The sequence below is a fragment of the Anomalospiza imberbis genome, chromosome Z (genome assembly GCF_031753505.1).
Source record: "Anomalospiza imberbis isolate Cuckoo-Finch-1a 21T00152 chromosome Z, ASM3175350v1, whole genome shotgun sequence".
Taxonomy (NCBI): domain Eukaryota; kingdom Metazoa; phylum Chordata; class Aves; order Passeriformes; family Viduidae; genus Anomalospiza; species Anomalospiza imberbis.
The window spans coordinates 13,363,208-13,390,902 of NC_089721.1; the positions used below are offsets into that span (position 1 = coordinate 13,363,208).

At 36.8% G+C, this 27,695-nt stretch overlaps 2 protein-coding genes across 5 annotated transcripts; one reads left to right on the forward strand and one right to left on the reverse strand.

Moving 5' to 3' along the window:
• The first annotated feature begins 6,443 nt into the window (after window positions 1–6,443).
• CCDC152 (coiled-coil domain containing 152) lies at window positions 6,444–20,407 on the forward strand. Of its 4 annotated transcripts, none has more exons than XM_068176174.1 (9): window positions 6,444–6,466; window positions 8,385–8,501; window positions 9,547–9,652; window positions 14,338–14,406; window positions 15,455–15,519; window positions 16,986–17,088; window positions 17,795–17,922; window positions 18,850–18,936; window positions 19,525–20,407. In XM_068176174.1, the coding sequence occupies exons 2-9, from the start codon at window positions 8,415–8,417 to the stop codon at window positions 19,645–19,647; spliced, it is 768 nt and encodes a 255-aa protein (XP_068032275.1). In that variant the 5' UTR covers window positions 6,444–6,466; window positions 8,385–8,414; the 3' UTR covers window positions 19,648–20,407. The 4 variants fall into 4 exon arrangements, with proteins under 4 accessions (XP_068032275.1, XP_068032274.1, XP_068032272.1 ...); XM_068176173.1 differs by lacking the exon at window positions 6,444–6,466 and adding an exon at window positions 6,575–6,656; XM_068176171.1 differs by lacking the exon at window positions 6,444–6,466 and adding an exon at window positions 7,710–7,753.
• Window positions 19,708–27,452, reverse strand: SELENOP (selenoprotein P). Its single transcript, XM_068176176.1, has 5 exons — window positions 27,297–27,452; window positions 25,595–25,798; window positions 24,202–24,414; window positions 22,477–22,594; window positions 19,708–21,550 (listed from the first exon to the last, which is right to left on the reverse strand). Exons 2-5 carry the CDS (start codon window positions 25,783–25,785, stop codon window positions 20,879–20,881), a joined length of 1,194 nt encoding a protein of 397 aa, XP_068032277.1. The 5' UTR covers window positions 25,786–25,798; window positions 27,297–27,452; the 3' UTR covers window positions 19,708–20,878.
• Between the last annotated feature and the right edge of the window lie 243 nt (window positions 27,453–27,695).

The window sequence follows — 27,695 nt, forward strand, 5'->3', positions numbered from 1 at the left end:
AACTGCAATTAGATTTGTAGACCTACTGTGTTTGGAGATGCAAAATTTTACTTATTTAGGGTTCATACACTTTGTAGTCACAGTCAGGTATCAAGAACAGACTAGCCAAAGAATGACTTTTTTTATTAAAAGCTCCAGGGACACACGGTCTCTTGATTTTATAGTATAAATAATGGCAAAGTCCTGTCACTTTCTTTTGAATGTGGTTAGTATTAGTTAGCTGATCTCTACCAATCACCAATCGATCAATTACATCACCATCTGAATTTACTTTGTTGAGGAATGTATTAAATTACTAATTAGAAGCAAAATGCATGCTTTCATCTTGGCACTGAAATTGAGCACTGTCATAAACAGAAATACAATAGACACATATATGTCTTTACTAGTTACATTCCTCATTCCACAGGGAATGATGTGCACAAGTATTCCTTACTCACAAGACTTCCCCCAGCTGTTTAACTTCCATAGGAGAAGGACTAATAGTCAATGGACAGAAAAGTAAGAAAACAAAGAAAATAACATCCAAATGGACAGCTTCAGATAGGATCGATAAGACAAGATTTGATAATTGCTAGAAAATGTACTCCCTAACAAAACATCCTGTGGTGTACTGTTAGAGCGTGGTGCTAACAACATTGAGATCATAGGTTTGATCCCTATATGGGGCATTCACTTCAGATCCTTCTGGGTCCCTTCCATCTCAGAATATTCCGTGATTTCAGAGAAATGTATTTCAGATAATATGCTCCTTGCCAGACGTTTGCATGGTTTAGACACTCACTACCACCCCGGTCTTTTTAGGTGTACAAGAAAACTAGGTCAGAAATTCATCATTACTTTAAAAGTACAAGAGATCCAGAATTACAAATAAATTGTAAGTATATACTTGTTACATTTGTGCTTAAAATTGAAATTATAATAGTTTGACCCATCAGCATACAACAGAAAGATAAATCCAATGTAGATGGGAAAGCACAGGAATGCATGTGAGATTACTTAGCCAGGAAGCAACACAATTACTTCTCTTGACTTCATTCTTCTTTCTCTATTATTCTACATCTCTGAGATTCATCAGTCATCTTTGTCATATCCTATTTAAAGTGGACAGAATATCTGTTAAATGCTTCCAAGAAAAGACTGGGAGTTTTTGTAGGCTTGCACCATGGCTTGCAGGACAGAGTTTTGACATGATTGGAATGCTGACATGGATGCAGTATAAATAGTAAATAGTAATTTGCAAAGTGAAAATCTTCTGAGGATAAAATTATACTAATGACTTCAAGATTTTCAGCAAGATTAAGAATCTGATTTTGCATAATCACATTCTTTATGGAAGTGGCTCCAAATGGATGACATTGATACACTCTAATGAAGAATACTTGACTACCTAAGAACTCAGGGCACAAGAATAACTGAATACAGATAGACACTCTTTTCCCTGTAGCACAGATTAAACTTTTATTTTAATGTAGTTAAATTATTTAGTCTAGGTATTTGATTTCTGTTGTGCCATAGATACATACATATCCAGAGAAGCTGTGGCTGTCCCATTCCTGGAAGTCTTTAGGGACAGGCTGGATGGAGTTCTGAGCAACCTGACCCGCAAAAAGTGTCCCTGGCCACACCATTGGGGTAAGAGCTACAGTACCTTTAAGGCCCCTTCCAACCCAGTGTATTCTATGATTCTGTCATCTGTGAAAAAATCTGTGTCAGAAAAAGAGCAACAAGCTGTACTACAAATCAAAGCTTTCCCTCCTGCTTGGGTGATGGTTGATATTTTTAAAACAGAAGCGTTGTTCTGACCAGCTAAATGACTGCAAAGGTCTCAGACTATAATGACATAAGAGGGGCTTTTTTCCTCTTGGAAACAGCACATACCAGTCTACACAACAAAGCACTGGAACAGGCTAGCTTCATTCCATATGGCTAAGTATTTTATTATGAGTTATGCTTCAGATGAACATAGGCTATTCCGGACAAAGACCTGTAGACAGCAAGATACAGTGACCTAGTTTTCCAGCTGTAGTAACTTGGGAAGTTATTTCTCAAGGCAAACCAAAGCCATTTTACATTGAGCATATAAAACAGTTCACAAAGAAGACTGCATGGGTTTTCACAGATTCACTGAATGATACACATTTTAGGAGATTTCATTTGTCAATTAGCTAGTGTTTACCTTTTTTTTTTCATTCATATTGCATCACAGAACACTCCTATTAAAATTGCAAGGTATGTGATTCATATAATGAACATTAGAAATTTACTGCTTACCAGTCTCAAGTTAAAAAAATGAAACTTTTATTTTAATACATACCATAATCACTAATGCTAAGCCTTTTTTTTTCAACTACTGAAGCTATAAGGCAGAGATTAAGTCATCCTTTGACAAGCAAAAAGACACAAAAGCAGAGGAAAAAATACTTTGTGAACAGAAATTTCTGTTCTGTTTCTGAAGAAAATAACAGCTAAAACACATGCTGGAAGTAAGCAATTTTTTTTCCCCTTAAGACTCCCACACCAATACTTAGGTAGCAAACATGAAATCAACTTTTTTCCTGAGATGATTTTTATGGCTACAGATACTGTTTTAGCAGGTATATTTGCTCATACACATAGATATATTTATTTATATATTTATCTATTTAAATGTGTTCTACTATATTACTATACTTAATAATGTGGTGGGTTGACCCTCGCTGGATGACTGGTACCTACCAACACTGCTCTATCACTCCCCTCTGCAACTGGACAGGGGGTAAAAAAGTTTAACAAAAGGTTCATGAGTTGAAACAAAAACAGAGATCACTCATCAATTATTACAGGCAAAACAGACTTGACTTGGGAGAAATAGTTTGAATTTATCAAAATCAAAACCAGGGCAGGATAATGAAAAATAAATCTTAAAAACACTTTACACCCACACCTCCCTCCTTTCCCAGCTCTGCTTCCTCCCCACCAGCAGTGCAGGGAGACAGGAATGCAGGTTATGGTCACTTTACCACATGGTGCTCCTGCTGCTGCTCAGGGAGAAGAGTCCTTCCCCTACTTCAGTGTGGGGTCACTCCCATGGGAGACAGCTCTCCATTAACTTCTCCAGTGTCAGTCCTTCCCATGAGCTGCAGTTCTTCATGAACTGCTCCAGCATGGGTCCTTTTCCATGGGGTGCAGTCCTGCAAGAACAGTTTGCTCCAGTGTGGGTCCTCCACAGGGACAGTGGTCCTACCAGCAAACCTGTCACACCATGTCAAGAGCCAGCTCCAGCATGGACTTCCCACAGCCTTCCTTTGGGCATCCACCTGCTCTGGCATTAACCCCCATGGGCTGCAGGAGCACAGCTGCCTCACCAGGGTCTCAGCACAGGCTGCAGGGGAATCTGCTCCAGTGCCGGAAAGACCTCCTGCCCCTTCTTCGGCACTAACCTTGGTTTCTGCAGAGCTGTTCCTCTCTCATATTCCCACTACTCTCTTCTCTGAGCACAATTACAACTGCAGAGTAGCTTTTTTCCTTTTAAATACATTATCACAGAGGTGGTTCTACTGTCCCTCATGGGATTGGCCTTGACCAGAGGTGAGTCTGTCTTGGAACCAGTTGGCACTGGCTCTGCCAGATGTGGGGAAAGCTTCTGGCAGCATCTCAAAGAAGCCACTCCTGTAGCTCTCCCCACTCTTCCCCTGCTACCAAAACTTGGCCATGCAAACCCAATACAAATAAATATATATTTGTATGTATTTTGTGTATATTTCTGCTTTCACTGTTTGGAAAAATATAAACATTTTGGAGAATGCAAGAGAAGTGGGTACTTCTAGACCAAATACCCTTTCTGACAGTTTCATCTCCTAAACCAGAAAAACAAATCCTTCCACCAAAAGGAATATAACATGTCAAACAGTACGTTGATGAGAGTACAATTTATACTCCTATCTTATTAAGCTACTCTGCAGTCTAACACTAAAGTCAGTGTGATACTCTGCTAAACACTGGGATGAGTGCTCTGGCAGTCTAGAGCAGGTTAAAACCTATGCTCTTCCTTCTGTGTGTTCTTCAGAAAAAGACAAAACAAATCATTTTGTAAACTGCATTGAGCCTTGCAAAGTTTAACTCTGTGAAGGAATCTGACAAATCCATTTGAGATGGCTGGAGATTCACAGAAGGCTATTAAAGACCATCAAAAAGACATAAATATCACTAAAACACTGCTCAAGCCCATGCCTAACTGTGAGATTTTAAATGTACGCAGATTATGCTGTTTGTGAGAAACAAAATATGAAACAATGTTGTCACAGGTCTTTGGTACAGCGTTTTCTCTTACAGGGACGCTCACAGTGGCAATAAAAGGCATCAGTGTTTTCTGTATGTGTTAGAAACTCTCTGTAGGTTGCAGTATGCATCATCAGCTACCTGCTGCTTTCTTGCCTAATACACAGTGGATGTCAAACATTTCTTCAGCGACCACCAGACTCTTAAACTGTCTTGCACAAGAAGTTACTACCCTATAAAAGGACAAAAAAAATTTAAATGAACTCTAAATGAACTATAGATAAAAATCTCATCTTTTGGAAGCATGCAGTGTTAAACTGCTTATTTCAGCAGCAATATTTTAAAAGCTAAAACAAAAGAATATTTGCTGATTGTTAAACCTTTTACAAGCTAAATTTTCTACCCCAGCTTATAGACTTCATTCCGTGTATTTCTTTGTCAAAATCTGTCAAATATTTTTCCCTCAATGTTTATTTTCTGCATTTTCCCCCAGTCTGTTCATAGTAATCACCTTCTCAGAAGTCAAATGACATATTTACATATGGGTCATTAAGCATAGCATTATTACAAATATAACATGTGGACACTGAGTAACATTTTTGTCTAATCATAAGAACTGGATTTTAGTCTTCACTTCCTGTCTCCCTATGAATATAATCCATACAACAAAAATACAGCTAAATAGTACAAAAAACAGTCTGTGCAATATACTATGGTTTACTGTGTGGTAAAATGCTCACTACTCAAGAGTTTGGTGGGGTTTTCTCTCTTTAGTAAACAACAGCAGACTTTTTTCTAGGTCTAAGAGGAACATTAATTGCTGTGATTAACAATTTTATTAACTTTAATTACAAATTTTTAATTCTAATTTTTTTAAAGTACCAAACCTTTTGAAAAATTTGTGCAATTTACAAGGACAACTGAAACTGTGAAAAAGGCTTTGTAAAAATTGGTATGTGAAGCAGGGAAAGTGAGCTAGAAAACGTGAGTAGCATGTACCAAATTCCCTGGGTACCTCTTTCTTTGTTGATATCTGTCTATGACACATTTGGCACTGTGTCCTTTCCCCACTGATATCTCAGCCGCAGACCTTCTATCCATGAAAATTATTTTTATCAGTTTGCCTAGTCAATGTTCCAGTGCACACAACCAACCTACAGATGTACTGATAAAGCAGCTGCCTGCCAAAACAGCACGTGTGACCGTGACTGGTAGGTTGTTATTCCTCTGGGTGTTTGCAGGCACAAAAGGTCCTGCATGCACCCACATCTTCTCATTTGCACAGCAGACAGTTCTGCTCATGGGGACAGCACCAAAAAGTATTCAAGATGTAACATCTTCCCTCTCTATTACAGACAAAAGCAGGTTATCTGAGAAAGCCATGGAGTATTTAGCATTTGCACAAGAAGTCCATTTATACTCTAGAATCTCAGAAGATAAGGGTGTATCCATGTATCAAACATGGATAGCTGGAGTGCTACGGAGCCAAGAAAGGACAGCTGGTAGTAACAGACAAGAATTGCTGGTAATCACCAAGGGCTGTTGGTAGTAACGCAGCGTGAGAAAGAACAAGGTGTGGCTGGAGAAGGGGACGTGTGGAGGTAGCACAGCACTTTTCCAGGACAAACATTGTTCCAGTTTCTGGAGCACAACCCAGCACAGCACAAATGCAGGAATGCGGCCAGGAAGTGGGAATGGGCTATAGAGGAGATTAAGACCACCCAAGACCCCAGAAGCCCCCTTCCCTTCCATTCATCTTATCCCTTTAGCCCACTGCCATGTGCTTACGGAGTAGGTCAGGAACTGACATACCATTTCACACTTTTGCAGACACCCTGACTTTTGTCGTTCTGTTCAACCACAAGCATTTAAGAATCTTGGCTTAAGGGTGAAATGTCACGTACTAGAATGCAGCTTGGGCTCCAGGAATGCAATTATAAAGCCTATTTCTGTAAAAAACCCAGGTCCATAAAGTAAATTAACAGCTGTCTAATGAGGACACATCCAACTTTTAAGGGGGAAGCCCGTCGCTCCTGAGGGGACGCTGTAAACACGGGGGTCGGCCGGGCCCACCCCGGGGGCCGGCAGTGGTACGCTCCGCCGGCGCGCCGGCTGCCCTCAGGTGCCTCAGGGGCAGCGGCGTAAGCGGGGATCGGGGGAGGACGGAGGGCCTGAGGTGCCTGCTGCTGAATAATTCCTGCATTCAGTTAGTATCTCTCTCTCTCTCCCCACCCCCATATATATATATATATGTATATATATATATGTTTCACTGCCATCTGCAGCAAAAAACTGAAAACTTAACTTTTCAAAAGCGGTATCATCAGCTGCAATAGTTTCAAAAGTGGTACTGGGAAAGCACAGATGGCAAGGGGTCAAAGAGGCATTAAAGGAAGGTGTCACTTTTATAGCAGTCAAACTCATGATTTAAATCTTTAGTTTTTCCCCCAGTGACATATATATCACCGTTCAAAACATGAGTGGGAGTTTTAACAAAAAATGCCTTTTGAAGACATAATATGTAAGAGTATTATGCACAAAAATAAGAGTGATGAGTTCTCCTGCTGGAAAAAAATACAACATTAATAATACAACATTATTTTTAATTTACTGTTCCAGTTCAGCAGGAGTTTTGTACCCAGTGGTACTGTTGCCAAGTGCTGAGCACATCCTGTCTTCCGAGAAAACAAGTGATGCTGTAGAATAAGGAAACACACAAACAAAACAGCTCAACACGGCAGCTCCCTGAATTCTATCCTCTGTCAAAATGTGGAGAGTGGAACACAGTTTTGAAAGTATAATTTAAAAAGTGGTGATTGGCAAATATAAGATACTGCCCAAGATAAGGATTGGAAAAGCCAAGGATTGACATTCATAGTGTACATTTAGATTATCAACTAACAGAATATTAAGATCGGTAATTGTTTTTAAAATTTGAGTGTCCTGAATACATATTTAAAACCCCAATTTGACAAATCATTACATTGTAGTAATTTGCAAGTCATTAAGATTACTAATTAATTTAAAAAAACCAAAACAAAACCCCCATTAATTTAATTAAGAAGCATTAATTTTTTCCAAGTTTACTATATTCTGAAAACTTAATTTAAAAAACTGAGTTTTGGCTTATGAGTTAGTTTTAGTCTCACTGAAGAAGGAGTGGACAGAAGAAAAAACTATTAAACACACAGAACCAATATCTTACTGCTTTGTTCAAGAAGTTACGTACACATAAAAGCTTGTAAATACTGAATGAGAAAATTACTCAGTTATGTAATTTTGGTTTCTGCTTAGTGTTGTGCATTTGCCTATTTCTGCCTAACTGTACTGCAAGTATTTCTGTCTGGAAATGCAATCAGTTTCTGGATAGTGGACACATTTTAACTTCTGGTTCATCTCCTGATTGCAAATTTTTTGTTATTTTTAAAAAGGCTGGTCACACATGACCATGTAGAAGTGGTGATTTTGTTTGGACCACATGGTTTACTAGTAGGTGTTAGAATTGTTGTCTCATGGAGCCTGATGTTGAGATATAGTTTGAATATTTTTAGAAGCATTCATGTTGTGTATTTCAGATCCCTCTTGCAAATACACGTTGAAGATTCTGTAAGTAGAATTTATAAAAATAGGGGTTGTGTTAAAAATCTGGAACTATATGGGTGCCTTTCAAAATACTGTCTTTTTATTCTGCAGCAAGGATTATGTCTTGCAGTGCCTATCACTGATTTAACACTTGTTGTTTATAAGAAAATATGTAAATACCTTTAAACCTGGGTAGCCAAGTATTAAAGCATCTACACAGGTAAAAGATTCTGAATTAATGTGTGCCTGGTGCATTATTCTGTCTATGGAAGTGGATCCAGGTTAACTTTTTAATTGCAGCAAACTTTCCAAATTCAACCACAGTATATCAGTTTGGCAGGTATTGTTTGGGATTTCTGACATTCACTGTATTTCCTAGAAATTCAAGATCTTAAATAGGCTGAAGTTTAGCTTCAACACAAAAATAGTTTTAATTTTAAAAAAATAGTCTTCTTTGTTCTTCTTATATTTTTGCCTAAGAATTTGCATGGTGTGAATGAGAAATATATTAATTTAAAGATCTATTTTTTACATATATCTAGTGATCATTTGATTATATGGTCCAGAAATAAATGAATCATAGTGATGAAGAAACTATGAAGAAAACCAGTGTAGTGAACCTTGATAAACTTCTATATGACTTCTCAGAGATAGAAAAGGTAAGTGAAGAAGGTAAAAAATGTTGAGACTGCCATCTATAATTATTGTGTGACATTTTCAAAATCTTTTTGAGTGAAGATTTCTTTATGTTGTATCAGCCTACTGATACAACTTGTAATACCAACTTCATTTGGAAAACTGTTTGTACGGACTATATCCTGGAGACAGGAGTGGATTCTATGAAATCTGAGAAGCCTTTGTTTCTGTGCTAGAATTTTAATCTTCCAGAGGCCAAATTGGCTTCTCAGGAAGACTATGGAAGATGGTGTTGAAGATTAACTGTATTACACCACTTTCATAGATTCACAGAATCATTTGGGCTGAAAGGGGCCTTATAGACCACCTACTTCCAACCCCCCTGGCTATAGGGAGGGACACCTCTAGCTAAACCAAGTGGTCTGGTGCTGGGGTATCCTTTCATAAGTTGTTCCTTGTTCTAGAAAAATGTCATTGCCTTATCCGGAGCACAGGTTCCTACATTCCATATGCATTGAACTTCCTTTATCTTATGTGTGTGTCATTTCTTAGAAGATTGACCCTCTGAGGAAAATCAGTTCTGTGTTTCTTTTTAGACTGCTGTTGATCAGCTTTCTACTGATTTCCTTGTCAGCAAATCCATACTAGAGGTAGTATAAAAGGAGCACCTGAAATAAATTTAGCATTTCTCTTGGAATAAACTTATTATACTAGTTCCTATTCCCACATACTGTTCAAGTTGTTGCTCTGCAGGAGTGTTGACAGCCTCATATACAAAGCAGTAGAAAGAACCTTGCAGAGGATTGATCCAGACTCTTGGCTACAAAACTGAGAGGCAAATAGTCTATAACTCTTGATGTAAGTCAGCATTCTTAGTTCTACAGGGTAAACTTGGAGCAGCAAAGGGTCTCAAGTCTAGTATCATTCTTCTCTATAAAGGAATATCCTGAATGGGAAATATTACAGGCTTGTACTGCAGTATTGTGGAATTGTTAATTTTTTTTATTCACTTAAACTTCAAAACTTAAAACATGTTAATGTAATGTTAGTCCTTCTCCAATTTTCTAGAAAATATCAGAAATTAATGATGCAAATAACCTACTGATTCATCAGCTGGAAAAATGTAACAGATTGCTAACATTAAGTCAATCAAAGGAGGAATCAGTAAAAGAGGGTAAGTTATTTTATTAGAAAGGTATGATTTTTGCATATATTCAAGATGTTTTGAGAGATATTTCCATTCTTTTCAGCCATAAAAAATAACATAGCAAGGATCCAAGACACTGTGGAAAAAGCAGTAATGCCTAATCTTGAATCATGTAATGAAATCCATGTCATAGTAAATATCAATATTCATATTAATTTTATGAGGATTCAGACTGTTCAATGGATGCTAATAAAATGTCATTTACCATTTATAGATGGGAACTATAAGTCTGTAATCATAATCTAAAAGTTGTGAAACAAAGGAGGACTTAAAGGGAAAACCATAAAATTAAGATTTGTTTTATTCTAGAACTGTTTTCAGATGAGTATTTGAAATGAGAAACAATATCTAGTACTTAGCATGGATTTGTGGTTGCTTATTCTTCTGTAGTTTGTAAAGTAGCTGAGGTGCATCTTTTTGTAGGATTTTCATCTCTGGGAACTCAGCCTGCTAAAAGTTTGGAAGCAAGGTAGGAATAAACTTAGTTTCACACAGGAGGGAGATTGCCAGTTGGGTTTTATTTCAGTCTTCACTGGGACTTGGATAATTTAGCATAATCAGAAACTGAGTGTTGAAATTGAGCTATTGAGTGAGTGAAGTTTGCTTATGATGATAATCTCTTCAGATATACCAAAAACTCATGGTACAAGATGACAGGGAAGATGGAGACCAGTAGCAGAACAAATGGGAAGCATTTTATGTAAATAATGGTTGATGTTAGTTGGCTGCTTTTCAGGAACAAGATCTTGGTGTCCTCTAAACAGTTCTCTTAAAATATCAGTAGACAAAGAAGCAAGCATAATTACGGAAGAAAAAGACAAATAATCTTTGTGACTCTGTAAGGTCTGTGAATTTTATGTCATGTTCTGGTCCACACATCTCAAAATAGACAATAGCAGAACTAGAAAAGCTAACAGGGAAGGAGGCAAGGCTTGGTATTGCCAGGAAGGAGCAAGGTACAAGGGACCAGGAGCCATTTCTGTAACAAAAACCATGGATGTATGGGCTTAACCATGCAATGCTCACTCCCACTGTGCCCATGCAGGGCTGGTCCAGTGAGGACTGCCATGGTCAGCCAAAAGTCTACATTACCAAACAAGTCTGTACTGATGACAGTGACTCAGGAGGCTGAGTCAGAATGGAGTTTGGAAATGGTAACAAATGCCAGACATGGCCCAAGGATTTCTGTTTGGTCCCAAGTGAAGAAACAAGTCTGATATCAAGCCAGAAAATCACTCCCAGGGTCTAGTGTGTGACTGCCACACAACTGCAGCATGGGCCAAGGGCAAAAGCCTCCATTTACAAGCATGGGAAGAAGGGATTGCTATTTCTGAATCTGCTGCCAGCCTTTTTTTGAATGCACCATCTATATTCATTCTAAGATGGCCTTGTGCCCAGCCAAACACCCCGAAGGTGCCTGTGGGAAAATGCACCTGGGGCTTTCACAGGTTTGGTCACAATTTTGGGACATGAGGGAAGACTTTGGTTGACTGGGAGCTTTTCAGCCAAGATAAAGAATCGAGCTGATATGACTCATAGCTGTAAAATTGTGAATGGCACAGAGAAAGTGATTACAGAATAGAATATTCATTGTCTAACGCAGTAAAAAAACTAGATGGAAATAAAACTTGTTTATTGATTTAAAGCTAACAAAGGAGTAACTTTTCCACACATTACAAAATAAAGTTAAATCGGTTCCACAGAAGCTTGTGCATAACAGAAGTATACATTAATCCAAAAAAACTGGAAAAAATCATGGAAAACAACAAAATTTTTTGAACACAAAGACAGTATCTCTCATTGTCCTCCTTCATTCTGTGTTTGGGAACTTGAGAGGATGTACTAATGATAGCATTTATCTAGCTTTTTTCACCTTTCCTGAATTATCTCGTAGCGTGTATTGTGAAGTGGCATAGTGAACTGGACAGAACTTTGGTTTGAGTCAGAAACACTTGTTTCTCTATTAAGCACAAAAGTCAGACAGTGCAGGACAGTCCCCCAGTAACAGAAGAGGTTTCTTTATTGATGAAACCAGAAAGGAGTGGGTTTATATAAAACAGTTTGTAAAAAAGGAAAGGAAAAAATGGACAAAAAGAAGAAATAATGGCTTTTATAGAGTGATATTGCCAGTTGTGGCTTGGAAAAAAATTTCTCCTAGCCTTATGTCCTAAGCTGTTTCCCAGCACCCAACTCAACCACAGCTTCTGAAGTATCTTTTGAAGGGTTGGTCCAAAGGCGACAGAAGTTGCTTACAGCAGAGGAGCAGGAAGAAAGAGTGCTGTGGAAGGATAGACTTGTTCCACCTACCCTGAAGGGTTTGTGGCTACTAGTGGTAGTGGGGTGAAGGAAGTGAAATTTTATCCTGACTGAAGAACACTTTGTTTTAAGAAACAACAACAACAAAAATAGCATTTCACACCCCAAGAAATTTCTAACAAGTGAGAACCTGAGGAGTCCTTGATATCCTTGTTAAAATCTTTCCTAGAACTGTTTAAGGTAAAAGAAGATTGGAAATTCTGGAAAAAAAAAAGACAAAGGAAGAAAGAAAATATTTAAAAATCAAGGGAGAGGGCAGTGAAACACTTATATCCTTGGAAGCGAGGATATATATCTAAGATAAGGTGGAAAAAGAAAAGGCAGCTTGGCCTGTGTATACACTATCTGAAAGGTCATAAATTACCTTTATTTTCTCTTGTTACATTCTTTGCTTAACTAAGATTAGATTAAAAAAAAGCAGTTTTTGTTTTGTGTACACCATTGCAGATCAATTTTAGACAGATACAAGTCTGAAATCTTTGTTTTCTACTCCTTTCTACCGTTTCTATGGTGGCTAAATAGACTTGTGATGCTACAGTACTGAATTAAATTCTAATGTACTTTTTCTAAAAGAAAGCAAGATTAAGAACACTTGAGGTTCTATTTAGCATCTTCAGGGTTGCGTATTTGTTTATTTAGCATTTCTAAGGTGTTAAAGGAAAAAGTGGTTGATATAATTGCCCTATAAAAAAATCAATTATAAAGGCAGATGAACACTTATGCTGTTCAGTGTTTCTGCATGTAGACACTATACCTTACAGGGAATGAACTACACAGGATCCATAGCAGATGCTATGACAGTGATCCACAAGGCTGCAAACATTAAGAAAAATTCTGCTTCTTTTCCTTAATGTAGGCAAGCAGAACTTGTACATTCCCAGGATTTTTTTTTTCCAGTCACAACTTTAGGTACATATGAGATTTGCCAAGATATAGCCTTTAAAGAATATATTTTAAGAAAGACATGCAGATATTCTTGGGACTGTACAAAAGAGTGGCTTACATTTAAACAGTTATGATTCCTTATAAAGAGTAGCTGTTGCTCTAGTGTTGACTCAGATGTCTTTCCAAATTGTGCCTGAATTACAAGCATCTGAGTTAATTTCCATACATTTTCAAATGGGAGGAAATTTGTAGTAGAACTAGTTGGTACAGACGGGCATGCTGATCTCATCATTCCGACTTTGAATAGGATTTTTCCACAGTTGCTTTTGATCCGGCACAGGAACTGAGGGGCAGGCAATGTTTCTGTGCTGCTCGTGCTCCCTCTACTGTTTTTTTTGGAAGCACGGAACGTGAGAAGGTATCTGGCTAACGTACTCGGCTGCATTAAAAGCAGACTTGATGGAAGATCAGGCTGACTGTCAAAAAGCCTGAGCGGAAAACTGAACCTGTTAGCTGGGATCTCAGTTCATCTTCCTCACTTCATTATTTGTAATGTAGTCTTTAGCGACATGATAGACCGTTTTCAAAAGGGCTTTAGTTTGATGGGTTACTGTTATTTAGCAAACTTTTCTGTGTTGTGGAAATTAAAAGCCATTTAAGAAACACCGTGGTACTCAGGAAAGAGAAAGAGAAGCTTTAAAAGTAATAGCCTCGGTTGTAGAGCCTCTGCTGTTCTCAGTCTTTGACAGTTTTGTGACTCTACTGATAAATTTACAATGAATATAAGGGATAAAAGTAATATTTAATGAAACCCCAATCCTATATTACAGGAAGTACATATGGTGTTTGAATATTAAAAATACGGTTTAAAAAATAAAATTATGAAATACAACTATGTAAACTGATAAAAGCTTGCATGTATAATTCTGTTGTGTAAAATGAGATAATGGAGCCATAGCACATATTCTGAATCTTTCAAAGCTTATGCTGAATGTTACATGCATCAAGAAATGGGTAAAAAAAGGGTGAGAGACTGCAGTGAGTGGATTCTCTTGGTCTTGTTAAAAAGAAAATTGGCAAAGAAATAATGTCAGGAAAGTAAGTCTCAGTTTCATTAAATACATCAAATTGCTGGAAGGCTGATATGGGAAACTTCTAGTATTGCTCAGAAAATAAAAATATGCTTATTTTCTGACTAGAAACAACCATGTAATAGTTTTATGAAATTGTTTGTATTGCTTTATATAATTGATTTTAATCAATCATCAAACTAAAAGCTAAAATTAAGCAGTAACCACGTAATAATAATCTGAGGTCTTTCTACAGTCAGTAAAAAGACTTAGAGTAACATTTAACAAAAATTATTATGAAATATTTGATAAAATTTTGTAAAGAAAATGTAAATTTGTGAAGCCACTATTTTAAAATACTGGATCTTACATTTCTTTCAGAATGCAGTGCTCTACAGAATGTGATAAAGGGTCTGACGCAAACCATTGAAAACCAGTGTAACGTGAAAGGTAGAGGCAGAAAATGCTATTTTATATATATGCTGTATTGTAATTTCAATTGAGCAGGCATTCAATTTTTTTCATTTATATTTACTGATTTTTTTGCAGACACAGAAACTTACCGGCAGGCAAAGAGAAACAAAAAAAATTAACTAAAATCAATCTTGTGCAGTAATAAATGTCTATTGCCATTATTGTCATAGTTTACTTAGTAACTGCCTCCGGGAGGTTATTTTAATCAATAGTTGGGTTTTAAATTCATTTTAGTGTAACACAGGCAATTTTACAAAAGGTGAGAAAGTATCATTCAACTGTTGGATTGTAGACTATTCAAGTGTTTATGCACAGTTATTATCACTTTGTTAAACCAGAGTGTCTTAATCCTTAGTATATAATGTTACTAAATGTTATTGCTGTTATCCACATATACTTGACAACTACTAATTTTTACTTGAAAAAAAATATAAATATTTGCTATATCTTTATACTACAGATCAGCAGTGAACCATGAAGTTAATTTTATAACCATTATGCATTCAAGACATATTTACATATATATATATATATTAATAAACCTCTAACACTGGAAGTATATGGATTTTTTTAATACTCAAATTGATAATAATAATTTTTAAAAAATCTATTTTCTCGAAATTCTGTGTTTGCATACTGTTTTCTGGTTATTGGGAAACAGGTACTTAAGAACTTGCATCTTCCAATTTGAAACTGTTGTAGCCATAATAATAGTTTTCATTTTCTGAGTCAAAGAACTTTGCATCTAGATTTTCTTGAATGCATCATTTACCAGAAAACTAAAGAAAGTTCTAAGTAGTAATACCAAGTAAATATTATGATTAAACTTAAACTATGATTTTTCTTGTTAAAAAACTAAAACAGACAGTATGTAGTTCTGTAATGATGATTATAATGTCTTCAAAATTTTTTCTCAAAGTTCAGCCAAGTCAAAAAATGCAAGTAATTTCCTTATTCTGCTTTCATGCTAAAGAAATTGTCAAAATGTACTTTTTTGTGTACCATATAGTTTTTGTTTATGTAGATGAAAATGATAGACTAAAGGGAACCATTCACATCTTGGAAGATAAATTAAAGACTTGTGAAGAGGTATGTCACAAATTATCATTCTTTAGGTAAAGGATTAATACTGCATCACTATTATGCTGTATATCTTTTTGTTTAGGGTTTGCTATTGATATTCTTATTTGTGCTCTTCTGTTAATGTTTTTCATGTGTAAAAAGAGAAGGGTTGTTCTCATGACAGTATCCATGTGAGAAGGTGTTAGAAGAACTAAGAGGTTAAAACTCCTTGGTGCTGAGAACTTTGGCTCAATCTAAGATGAACTTGGGGTTTTTTTAGCTGTATTTAGCTTTAAATTCAACTTCACCTTCATCATTCTAATCTCTTGCGCTAAAATAATTTTTCACGTGGAAATAGGGTTTTCACATTGAAGATGTCTGGTTGTGCTGACAGAGAATCAGGAGTGGTCTGAATTTTGTCCAGTTTATTCAGGAATAAGTACTACAAATATAATAGGTCTCTACATCTTATCTGTACCTCATAATAAATTCCATATATGATCTCTGTACTTTGTATCTATGGCACTCATTTTTGCAAAGGAGGTAAAACCAGAAGCACTAGTCAGAGTTCTCTGTTTTCATAGCTCTCTGTGTGGAGACCACAGATCTGTTACCTGTTTAGGATCAGGAATCTCACTGCTGGTTTCCTTTGCCTGTTTATGTGTTATGAGTTAAAATTAAATATTTGTACCAGTAGAGCTATTAGCTTGACTGTTCGAGTAAAAAAAATGAGTAATGCCTTCTGAAGGATCTGATAAATTATTATTCCACCCATTAAACATATGTGTGAGCAGGCCTGACTTCCTGGTGTCATTCTGAAGGCGCCTGACTATGTCTCCATATAGTGGTCCCCAGTCAGTGACTGCCTTGGTGAGTGCCCCGAGGCATTGCTCTGGTGAGTGGTGATCTTGTGTAGAAAGCTGCAACAAGAGCTTTGGAGTCAGCACCTCGACAGTGGCAGCTACAGACAATTCCTTGAAAATTATGGAGTAAATTTATAGTTATTGGAGTTATTAAGTTATTGGAGTAAATTTATAACTGGCATCTCCAAACTTTGAACATCAGTGCCAGCAGCATCACTACTGCTGGTATCACTGATGTGTCTAGTGCTGCCAACATGAAGTTCTGGAATCCTTTTTGAGTCAAAAATCCACAAAGGTGAAACTGTATTTCCTTAACTAACTGCATCATTGTGTCAGATCCTGTTCTTGGGAAAGGAATATTACCTCTCCATTTGCCTGTTCTCCTAAGAAGTACAGTTTCTAATTTTGTATTAACAGATAGCTGTAATACAATGAAATCTACTAAATTTTTCATCTCTGGACTTCAGTCAGTCTGTGTAAGAAGTAATTGGGCATTTAAATTTACAAGACTGAGGATAAAAAAAGTACTGAATAATAGTGTACTGTATATTTTTACATGATGGTTGTGCTTTGCAGAAGGCTAAGAGCACAGAAACTGCAAGATCTTGATAAAATATTTTACATTCACAGGAGTATAAAGATCAAATTGAGAAACTCATGACAGAAATTAAAAACAAAGAGGAAGACCACAAATTAGAAATAACACAGTTGAATTGCGATACAAGGGAAAAATGTAAGTTCTCTGAAGACTGAACACTTTAGCAATGGGTAAAACATACTGTCACCATGCTACATTTTGTCTAGGATAAATATGAGTTCCACTTCTTAGTGGAAACACGTGAACACTAGAAGTGTGCAGTGTTTAAGAGAATTTTATCTTCGCTGAAGAGAACAGACAGTAGTAATGAAGCAATAGTGCAGAAACACGGGATGAACAGAAATTCCCAGATAGTTAGAACAAATGCTGGGAATGTGGGCATAAAAATCAGAAGGAATGAAATTTTGAGATAAGTGTCAACTGGAACCTTGCTTTGAACTGTAAGCTAGATTGCTGTTCAAATCTTCTATCTGTGTTCAGGAAAGTGGAACATTTTTTTCACAAATAAATAATACTTCAATGAGGAAAAAACTGATTTCTATGTTAATTTGCTCCATTAGACATATAACCTTAAAAAGTAGGATTTTTTTTGGACCTCCATATAGGTGAAAACAAGTAAAGTTATTGTAAATTATATGCTTTTTTAAAAAAGACACTATGTTACTGGGATAGGACCGTGTGGTTTTCATATAGTTTTGGTGTGGTTTCTGCTTGAATTGTCTTCCAGTGAAATGTTGACTTGATATCCAAGAAAGTTTTAATATTTGGAAAATGATGTTATTTTTTCATCTATATAATTTCATCTATTATAATCATAATTTTGGTGTTACTGTGTTGCTAGTTGAAGTAAAAGAAATGGAGTATAGAGAAGAGAGAGAGAAAAAAGAACTGGAAATATTAGAGCTAACTAGACAGCTGAAAATTCAAAATGAAGAGAAGCAGAATGAAATAATTAAACTGCAGATAGAGGTATGCATTACAAAGCTGACTTAAGGATGAATTGGGCATTTGGTAAACTTCAAAGAGACTGTGTAGTAAAAAGATGTTAATTAGTATTTAACAAAGTAATATGATGGAATCTAGAAAACTTAATTATTTATTGTCTTTATGAGGATCAGTGGCAGGTGCTCCCTTCTACAATTGTAACTGACTCCTGTTCAGGAGTCAAGTTCCACCTACTGTATAGGGAGACTGAAGGTTGCTCTCTTCTTGTTCCAAATTAAATTACCTAGAAACAGTTTCAATTTTGAGCTATTAAAAACTTCAGTAATGTTTTCTGCTTAACTTTCTTGGTTTTAATTTCTGAATGGTGAGAATATATGTTTTTTTTAAATAAAATTCTAATAAAAAATTCGAATCCTGAAGAGATTTAAGACAGGGCATTCAACATGCATTTCATTGCTCATGTGTTAAAGACTCTCATTACAGAAAGAATTAAGGAAATTCTTCACACCTTTCACACATCAAAAAAGAAATAAGTTGTGGAAGTGTTCAGGCTGACTTATCCTGGGAACATAAGAGATGAATGGTGGTTCTGAAGGATTTTAGCACCTTTTGTATTTTCTCATCCTGTAGATATATGGCTGAGAAGCCTCCAATTTTATTCTTTTTTTCAGAAGCGTCTTTTTTAGCTACATGGTTTTAGTTAATCAAATTTGTACTAGTTTTGCAAAACTTTGAGGCTTTTTTTTTAAGAAATACAGCTTGTAACTGCGTTCTTTTTAAATTAAACATAAGTAGCCTTGCTTTTCTAGACTTAGTAGAAAGGCTTACTGCAACTACCTCCAGGTAAAAAAATGCAACTAATAAAAAGGGAAAATTACACTTGATATATTTAATATACCTTTTCCCCACCCCGTTCATTCTTATAGTTTTGTCTTTGCCTGATTCTTTCAGTTCAATGCTAAATTGGCAAGAGCTCAGGATAAAACCACCAAGTCCTTTTCAGAGGCCTCAGTCTTACCACAAAGTATCTATCGAAGGGTAGGTGCTTTCCTAGTGTGTAGCACACAGATACTGTTTCAGGGTGTTTGAACCAGGAGTTCCCTGGGGTTTCTCTGTGTGTTCTCTCCCACACACCCTCTACACAACTCAATTCATAGAATCATAGAATAATTTAAGATAGAAAAGACTTTTAGGATCATCAACTCCAATTGTCATGGCTCTTGACATATTGATACTACTGAGGGCAAGCAACAACAAAAAGCCACATGTGAGATGGTTTTACTACAGAATTGTTGACCTGGAAACTTAAACTAGAGCTGACATCAGTGATGCTGATATAATACTCTGCATATGGGGGTTTTTGGGTTTTTTTTTTGTTTTTTTTTTATTTGTTTGTTTGGTTTTGGTTTTTTTGGTTTTTTTTTTGGGGGGGGGCGGATTGGTAGGCTTAAGACTTTGGGATGGCAGAAAAACAGGATTCTGAGGAAATATTTTTTGTAATTTTTTGATACAAAATACCAAGGAAAATATTCTTATTAGAATATATCTTACTTGCAGTAGCAAAATGTATTGTTATGTAATTTTATGTGATGTTTAAGAATGTAGCCTTTGCCTGCACTTTTACAGAAGCTGCAGCATCTCCAGGAAGAGAAAAACAAGGAAATTGAAATTCTCCGAAACACCATAAGAGACTTGGAGCAACGTCTTAATAAAGGCCAAGACCTACCCTTCAAACGGAGGAGATTCTGAGTAAATGACTTTAAGTATTTCAGTGTTTCAAATTCTGCATCTCAAAATAAAAACAAGATATGAAGAAAGTATGTTTTATTGAAAACACTCTTGTCAACCATTTCAAAGGCATGCATTCTGTGTATATTCAAAGCTACTCTCTTGCTAATTGGCATTCACAATAAAAAGATTCAGGTTTTGTAGGAGTAGTAATTTCCCTATTAAACCGTCATTAATTATGGTGTATGCTTTCATAGCAGTTTTCTTTTCATTAATATTCTCTTCTTCATCCAGAAATCCTTCAAACAATTGGATTTACTTCCATTCAGTTAATCAAACATTAGGAATGCTAGGCTATAGACAGAGAAGTTATACAGGTTTAAGTGGTATATTATGTTAATTGATACAGATTGCTAATTGATACAGACTTATCAAATTCAGCACTGTTATAAAAAAAGATCAACATTACACCAAGATTAAACTTGTTTCATCCCACCCTCTTTTTGATTCTGATTCTCACTTGTTAACACTACTTCTCACTTCAGGGTGATCTAATTGATTTAGTAGGATTTTACATGCTGTAGCAGTATGTATTAATGGACCCTCTAACTCTGTCTAAGAGCCACAAAGCTCTTAGCTGTGTTGAGTAAGGTTTGTCAAAGTTAAGTATATCAATCTGTTACTTGAAAATAAAGCAGTTGCTGTCTGTATATTTCATTTTTTATATGGAATTATTCTGTCACATTGCTCAGGAGTAAGTTTTGCTTGTACATTATTTGTATCCCCAGGTTAGGAAAAAAAAACAAACTCAACTTTCAAATATATTGTCTTCTTTATAAAAAAATTATTAAAATATCTTTCTTGGTTATCTTCTGTTCTTGATTGCAAAACATCAGACAGGAGCCCCTAGGTCATAGTTTATGCTCCTCTCCTCACAAATGCAAGCAGAATGTTAGAAGAGAAACAAGAAAGACAAATTAATCAAGAATGCAGACACCTTCCCAGTGGAACTGAAAAACAAACTAGGGGTCAACCAAATTCCTTTAAATCATGAAGCTTTTCACTGATGGGATTTGACAGGTATTCAATCATTCTAAAAGCTCTGCTCTAAAAATACACTTATTTGCAATATACCCACACCTGTCAGCACGATTTTGAATTTGGGGCAATAAAAACACTTAATCTGTTCATTTTTCTGCTCTTGCAACTATATTAACTGAGTTAGTGTGACTCCCTTGTTTCTGGAAGGTGCTTAGTTTGTTTTTCAGGATCAGTTCCTCGCCTTTTCCTGTCACTGTCAGGTGTCACTAGTTTCACTTGCTCCTGCTGGTGATGAATGTCAGGCAGCAGAGAGCAGACGGCACTGTCAAGATTCAGTGATGTCCTCTGCTGCCAGCTGCCCGTGTCACCTGCAAGAGTTTGGTAGTGCTCCACGACACTGTCAGGTGACAGAATTCCCTAGCACTTCAAACAGAAGGTGTCGACAATGACAGGATCAGCTACTGGAGGCAGAGTCTGATCCTGTCTGCCAATTTCAAGTTAACTCATTTTTGCAGCTGTTTTTCCCTTTCTTTCGTAGTTTTTTATCTTGTGGAATTTCCACAATTTCTCCTGGAGGGGCAGTGTCTACGTGCTGCTGACTACCTATCTGATCGTGTCTGTGACGGCCAAAAAGCCTGTGGCGCCAGCCGCTGTGAGGATGACGTCTCTCAGTTTCAGCAGCAGCCTGGTGGTTCTCACGTTTGGGATCTTGACTGTCCTTGCGATGGTGCTGGTGGTGGTGGTGGCGGTGCTGGTGGTGTCCATGTCTGTGCAGGTTAGGATGGGAATGCTGACCTGTCGGCTTGGGTTCTATCTCTGACAGCTCTTCAGCTGCTTTTTTAGTGATGTTTTCACATACACGATCAATATCAGGATCAGGTTCCTGCAAAACAGATGCTTGCATTAAATACAGGACACTGGATTAAATTAAATTAGTTGTAAAATATTAACTGACATTTTTGCAAAGCATGAAAGGCACTTTTAAGTTATTCATGCTATTTTGCTGAACGTACTAACATATCAAAAATAGCCTTGTGCTGTCACACCACTGTCAACTAGATAGGGCTTCTTAGCAATTATAATTCCAGTAATTGATAATAACAAGTATTCTTATCCTAGATCCTACATCTGACCTGTCTGTGGTCTACATTTAGCCAGAACACTGCACAATGGGATAAAAAAATTATTATTTTCATTGAACTTCCATGAAGTATGTACATTTCTTGATAATCCTTAAAAGTATCCTTGAAAATCCTTACAATCCTTTCTGGTCTTGAATGATTCATTAAAGAAAGCTACCCTTCTTTTATAGCAATAACAATAATTTTTCACCTTATATTATCACTTTTTTAAAATAACTCTTGTAGACTGTGTTTAAATGCAAACTACAATGAATAGTAATGCAAACCAGCTTGAGTTTGATTCCTGGGTTTTAAAAAACATTCGTACTTACCCATCCCACAAAATTAGAGTGGTTAATTTCTCACTACCTCTATAGCTCTACAAACAGAATTACTCTCCAAGTAATTGCAATCTCCAGACTGCAATCTCCAATGCAATCTCCAAGACTGCATTTACATTTCTGACAATTATTTGCATTTCTATCAAGGACAGGAATTCAGATAATCAATCAGTCTATTCGAAATCAAATCTAATTAGCTTAGAAAAATGTTTAAAAGCTATCTGTCAAGATGCATGAAATGTGTAAGTTTGAAATTTTATATTTCTGGGTTAATCACACTGAAAAAAAATTTTAAATACCAATCAAATCTACTTTTCTATTATACACAGAATGAGACAAGAAAATACCATGTAAGAGCAGTTTCCACACTTGTTTTCACAGTATGCAATCTTAATAGATTCTTCCACATACTGAAAATGCAGGAAGGAGTAGGGCATACCCAGATGATACACTAGACGGCCGCATCTAAGGAGAGAAATAACTCTGTGGTTACAAATACCTACAACTAAATCTCTCTTCTTATGATATCTCACTTTACTTGCATCAATCCACCCACACTGTACAGTTCCACGGGGAGTGTTTCTGTTCCAGTTCACAGGCAAATCCAGTATCTTCCTTACAAATGCTTGCCTGCTCACCTGCACTGGCCAGGATGTGAAGCATGATTTCTGGCTGATGTGGTAGTTGCACTGCCAGAAGCCTGTCATTTAGTGGCACTTTAGACTGGCAGAGGTGCATTCAGACCCATTGGGATAATGAGAAGGGTTCTTTGCAGAGTGGTTGCTGCATCCTTACCAAGTGTTTTTATGCAACCTGAGAGGTATTTTGACTGGGATGGGCACTGTGGTGCACCTGCATTACTGATTTATTGTGCATGAGGGGATTGTTGTGGTGCCTGCTTGCCCCACTTGTTGTGGTGTCTGCTCTTGAGTGTTCTGATATGCACTTGATTACACAACTGATCTGCTCAAAGGAGCTGGAGAAAATGCAGAACCTGTACACAAGGGCAGCTTGTTCAGTGCCAACACACAGTCCCCTGGCCTTAGCACCCCATGTGTGGACTGCTCGTTTAGGACCAGCAGCAGGCAAAGCTTTCATAGCTAAGGCACAACAAGAACAGATTCCTAGAACCATCATGGATCATGGCCAGGCTAGTGCTAAGCCAATTCATAATCCACACATACACTGTGTGTCGACAGCACAGAACTGGTCAACATTTCAAATGCTCTGGACAAGGTGTCTGGGCCCTCTCCCAGACGAAATACAGCACTGTTCTGTTTGTCTGTTGTATTACATCAGCCTTCCTTTACTTGAGCATATTTGCTGCTGTAATATTCAAGATCATTCATTCCACTTCCAGTTTCATCCCACAAACCTAATGTAGCTAATATGCTTAAATTCATCACATTACAGAAAAAGAGTAACTTTCTTACTCTGTATTAAGCTTATTTATGGTTTTGTATGATCTTGGAATGTTCATTACAGTAATATAAAGTAATAAGGATAGGTATGTTTCAAGTGCAAGATTTTTCAAGTAATTACCATCACATCAAAATCGAAAAATTGGGATTTCAACTACAGTTCCTACTGATGCTGCCAAAATATACTTGAGTCAGAATCCTATATCAAAAAGCAATTTTCTTTTGAAGTTTTAAGTTTTACCTAAAGAGTAATTTTTCCTTATGTCTACATGGCATTTTCAACAACTCTCATCAAAAAGTTTCCATGAGACAAAAGATTCTACTTTGACATGCATAGATGTAATGAAGTTATCTGAAAATAAAAACAATATAAAACCATGAACAAGTTACCAAATTTTACACTCACCCATGTTCATCTAAACCCAGGGTAATTTTAAAGAAAAAAATATTTATTCCAAAATTACTTATGCAAATGCAGATTTTGGTTTTGTAACTTTGTTTTTCCATTAAATACTAGCACTTTACTTAGTTCAACTTAGAAGCTGAGCATGATGTCTGTTATTTGCACATCAATGAAATAATATAGAGATTTGCAAATCATTACTCAAAATATATGCAAATATTTTCCCATGTTTGTCTGTAAGCACACACCTGTCATAGATGAGAAAGTCATCCTTGTTTCCATTTAAAGTAGTCCAGACATCCTCTTGCTGCTCATCTTGCTGGTAGACAGTAATGTAGTCTGAAACACGTTCTTTTAGTAGGTGAAATTCCCTCCGGGATTGAGCTCCCTGATGGTTGACAACCACATACGAGATGTTGACCAATCCTTCATTCTCTAACTTTACGCGCAGGTCCTCCAAACTAGTGGGAATGTAAAGAAGCAAGACCATAAATCATTAGAGAATAATGATATTTGACACAAAAGTTAATACGCTCCATCTTGCTTTTATTACAGCTGTGTGATGTGGAGTTTCTTCCCTTTCATTTCTATTTTTCCTATGGAACTGCTCTAGAAAACTTTTCTTTTTCAGTTACAGGAAATAGTCTAGAATGTGGGAGATTCTTTAATTTTTTTCTAAGACGTAAGAATCAAACTCAACTACCTTGAAAGCCAAACACAAAGCCCACTTTTAACTTTAATGGACCCACAGATTTACCACTATGTTTTAAAATCAAATTCTTAATAAACTTGCAAAACCTATTATGACATGTAAACTGTGCAGTCTAGAGAGGCAAACTAAGGTGTTCTCACTGTGACTAAAATCCAAATCTGAAACTGGTACTATGAATTTTTAAGCCAAAATAATTTCACAGTTCCTAAATTAATCAAAGATGAAAGCTTTATGCAATTCCTGTTTGTCTCAGCTTGAAATTATTTTATTACTATTGTTACTGTCATGGTAGCTAATTATTTGCAAGGAGTAAGTTCTAGAAAATACAGCACCAATGTCCCAGGTCTTGGATGAAAACCTAACACTGATGACTTCCTTGAATGCTTCATCAATTTTTCGAAAGGACAATATTTACCCTAACTTCTGGATTTTAAAAATATATGTAGGATCTCTGAACACAGGCTGAAAAGCCACATTAAAAGCACAAGTTTTGGTTTATTTTTTCCCCTACAGGTCTTACATAATAAATCAGTGGTCACAGATCTCTCTATTTCAGGTGATCTAACTATATTAAAGAATTGCGATATTTCTTGGCTTCACCATTTTTGCTACATCAATCATCTGTTGCTGTTTGTTTCAGGTGTTCCTGTGGTTTGGGTTTCATTAATGTCAAGCTGATCATACTATTTATTATGTTATAAACCTAATTTAGAGAAAACAATCTGCCAGTCGAGAGTAGGTCAAGAGATAAAGAATCTTACCCACTGGCACAGAACTCTTCTGCTGATAGTGAGCCAGGTCACTGGGTCACACATGCCAGCTGTGATGGTGGCATTTGGGGCAGCTAGAGTTCATGGAGTGCATCTCTGGCAGGGCACATGTAGCAGTCTCAACCGGATAACAAAAATTAGGACGAGATCCACGCTTACCTGGAAGCCTGCCGCAGGCACAATAATCAGCTAGCCTGGAGGAGAGCTACCACTGTCACCGAGCCTCTGGAGTTCCACATCGGGTCCTCCTCCCCAATATGCCATTCTGGGGGCTCCTGGCAGTTCTGGGTCTCTGTTCCTCCTACTGGGAGGAGACAGAGGGCCAGAACTAGCCCCAGACCTGCCCACATGGCTGGGCTTTACCTGAGAAGAGAGAAAATAAACAAAGTAAGGACAATGCCTAAACAAAGTTCAGACTGAAATTCCCATAAGAAAACACAGCAGCATATTGGCTCCATTCAGTAATTAAAAAAAAAAAAAAAAAAAAAAAAAAAAAGAAAAATTTAAAAAAAAGAAACAAGAAAAAATAAGAGAAAATTTGAATGAGAAAAAATTTGAGCTCTTTGTTTACTGCTCAATTTCTTTGGTTTTTCAGTAGCTTTCCTCTATAATAGAAGCAGGTGTTTTTTCTTTGTGGTGCTTGAAGGTGTTTGTGGTTTTTTGTTACTGTGTTTGAACAGCTACAAAGTAAACATTCAGAATAACTGGAATTTTTTTTTAGTACTACTAATCTTTCTCTTTGTAATTTATTTTGACCATTTTTAACACTTCAGTGATTTTAAAGTAGCCTTCTTTCTTGTTTTTTGAAATAAATTATGGTAAGACTGTTTAAGGCAGGAAGAATCTAGACCAGTTCACTCCAGATTACAGAGTAATTTCACCATCTTAAAAGTACACACACCAACAGCAGATTTCACTACACAGTAAGTACTACAGAACATAGCAGAAAATAATAAAAAAGACTTCAAAAATTTTACAAGTCAGTCTGGAGTATCTGAATCCCATTGAGAAAAAGCTATGAAGAAGTCAGGTACAAGAAACAATTTTGCAGAAACCAGAAATGAAAACTGATTTCAGGATTCCTCAGATCTTACAAAATCTCATATCCATACTCAGTCCAGTTAATGTTTATGAAAATCAAAGCATATAATAAATTATATAAATTACCTTTTCATTTTATTCTATTAACATCTAAATTTTGGCTTAAACACACATTATCAAGAAATACTTAAAATTATAAACATATAAAATTATAAGGCTGCTCCCCAACATGTCCTAGGTTGTGGAATTGTACAACATCACCACTTACATCAAAGTCTGACAGTGACCACAAAATAGTTTGGAAACAATAAATTCTGATAAATAATACATGTTCCATCCATCTTGTCATAGCCTAAAGGATTAATAATAATTAACCTTTTAAAACAGGAGTCATTTGTTGCTGCATTTGCAAAATCCAGCTGTCCCTGACAGTTCTTTCCCGATGTTCTAGGTAAAGTACTTTGAAGACTAAACTGTGGTCCAGTATATACCAATGCAGCCTTTTTCCATTCTTTCCACACATCAGGAAAGCAGCCTGCCTTTATATCCATTATGAGCACATGAGACTCTCATGACATTTTGATATCCTTCCTTGCCTTTACAGCAGCCTTCTGCAGCACTGGCATGCAGCACCCAGTAACAGCTGTCCGCCCTGTGGGCTGCAGGAGAACCATGTCTTATACTTCTCTTCATATTTCAACTTTAAACTTAGTTTCCAATGGAAATTTCCACAGTCAGCCTTTTCAGCCAAAGAAATAAGCAAACACTCTGCCAAATCTTAAGTCATGAAGCTCTTTCACAGCAAACCCAGCACACTTACCCTTTCCTCCTCCCCCTTCTTGGCAGCTCTGCCTGGCTCCGCTGCAGAAGGAAACAGTGTGGGGAAAAGGGCTGTGGTATTTATATGGCTCTTGTTTATCTCACTTTGCAGATACGGTTCAAAGTTCAGGGAGCTTTTTCTGAACGACCCTGCAAGCAAAGGAAACCCCTTGAGCAAAAAGTACCCAAAATATTTCTCCATTAACTAATCCCAAATGGAAACCATTTATTGTGCATAACAGCTAAGCATTTTTACTATCATGACTACAAATATCTTGTTATGCAGTTTGTCAGTCACCCCAGTCAGCTGGAGGTAGTGGTACAGTCAGAGGAGGGGGATGGGCCGAGGAATTATTTTCTGAACACAGTGGTAACCACAGTGAGGGGGGGAAGGTACTTC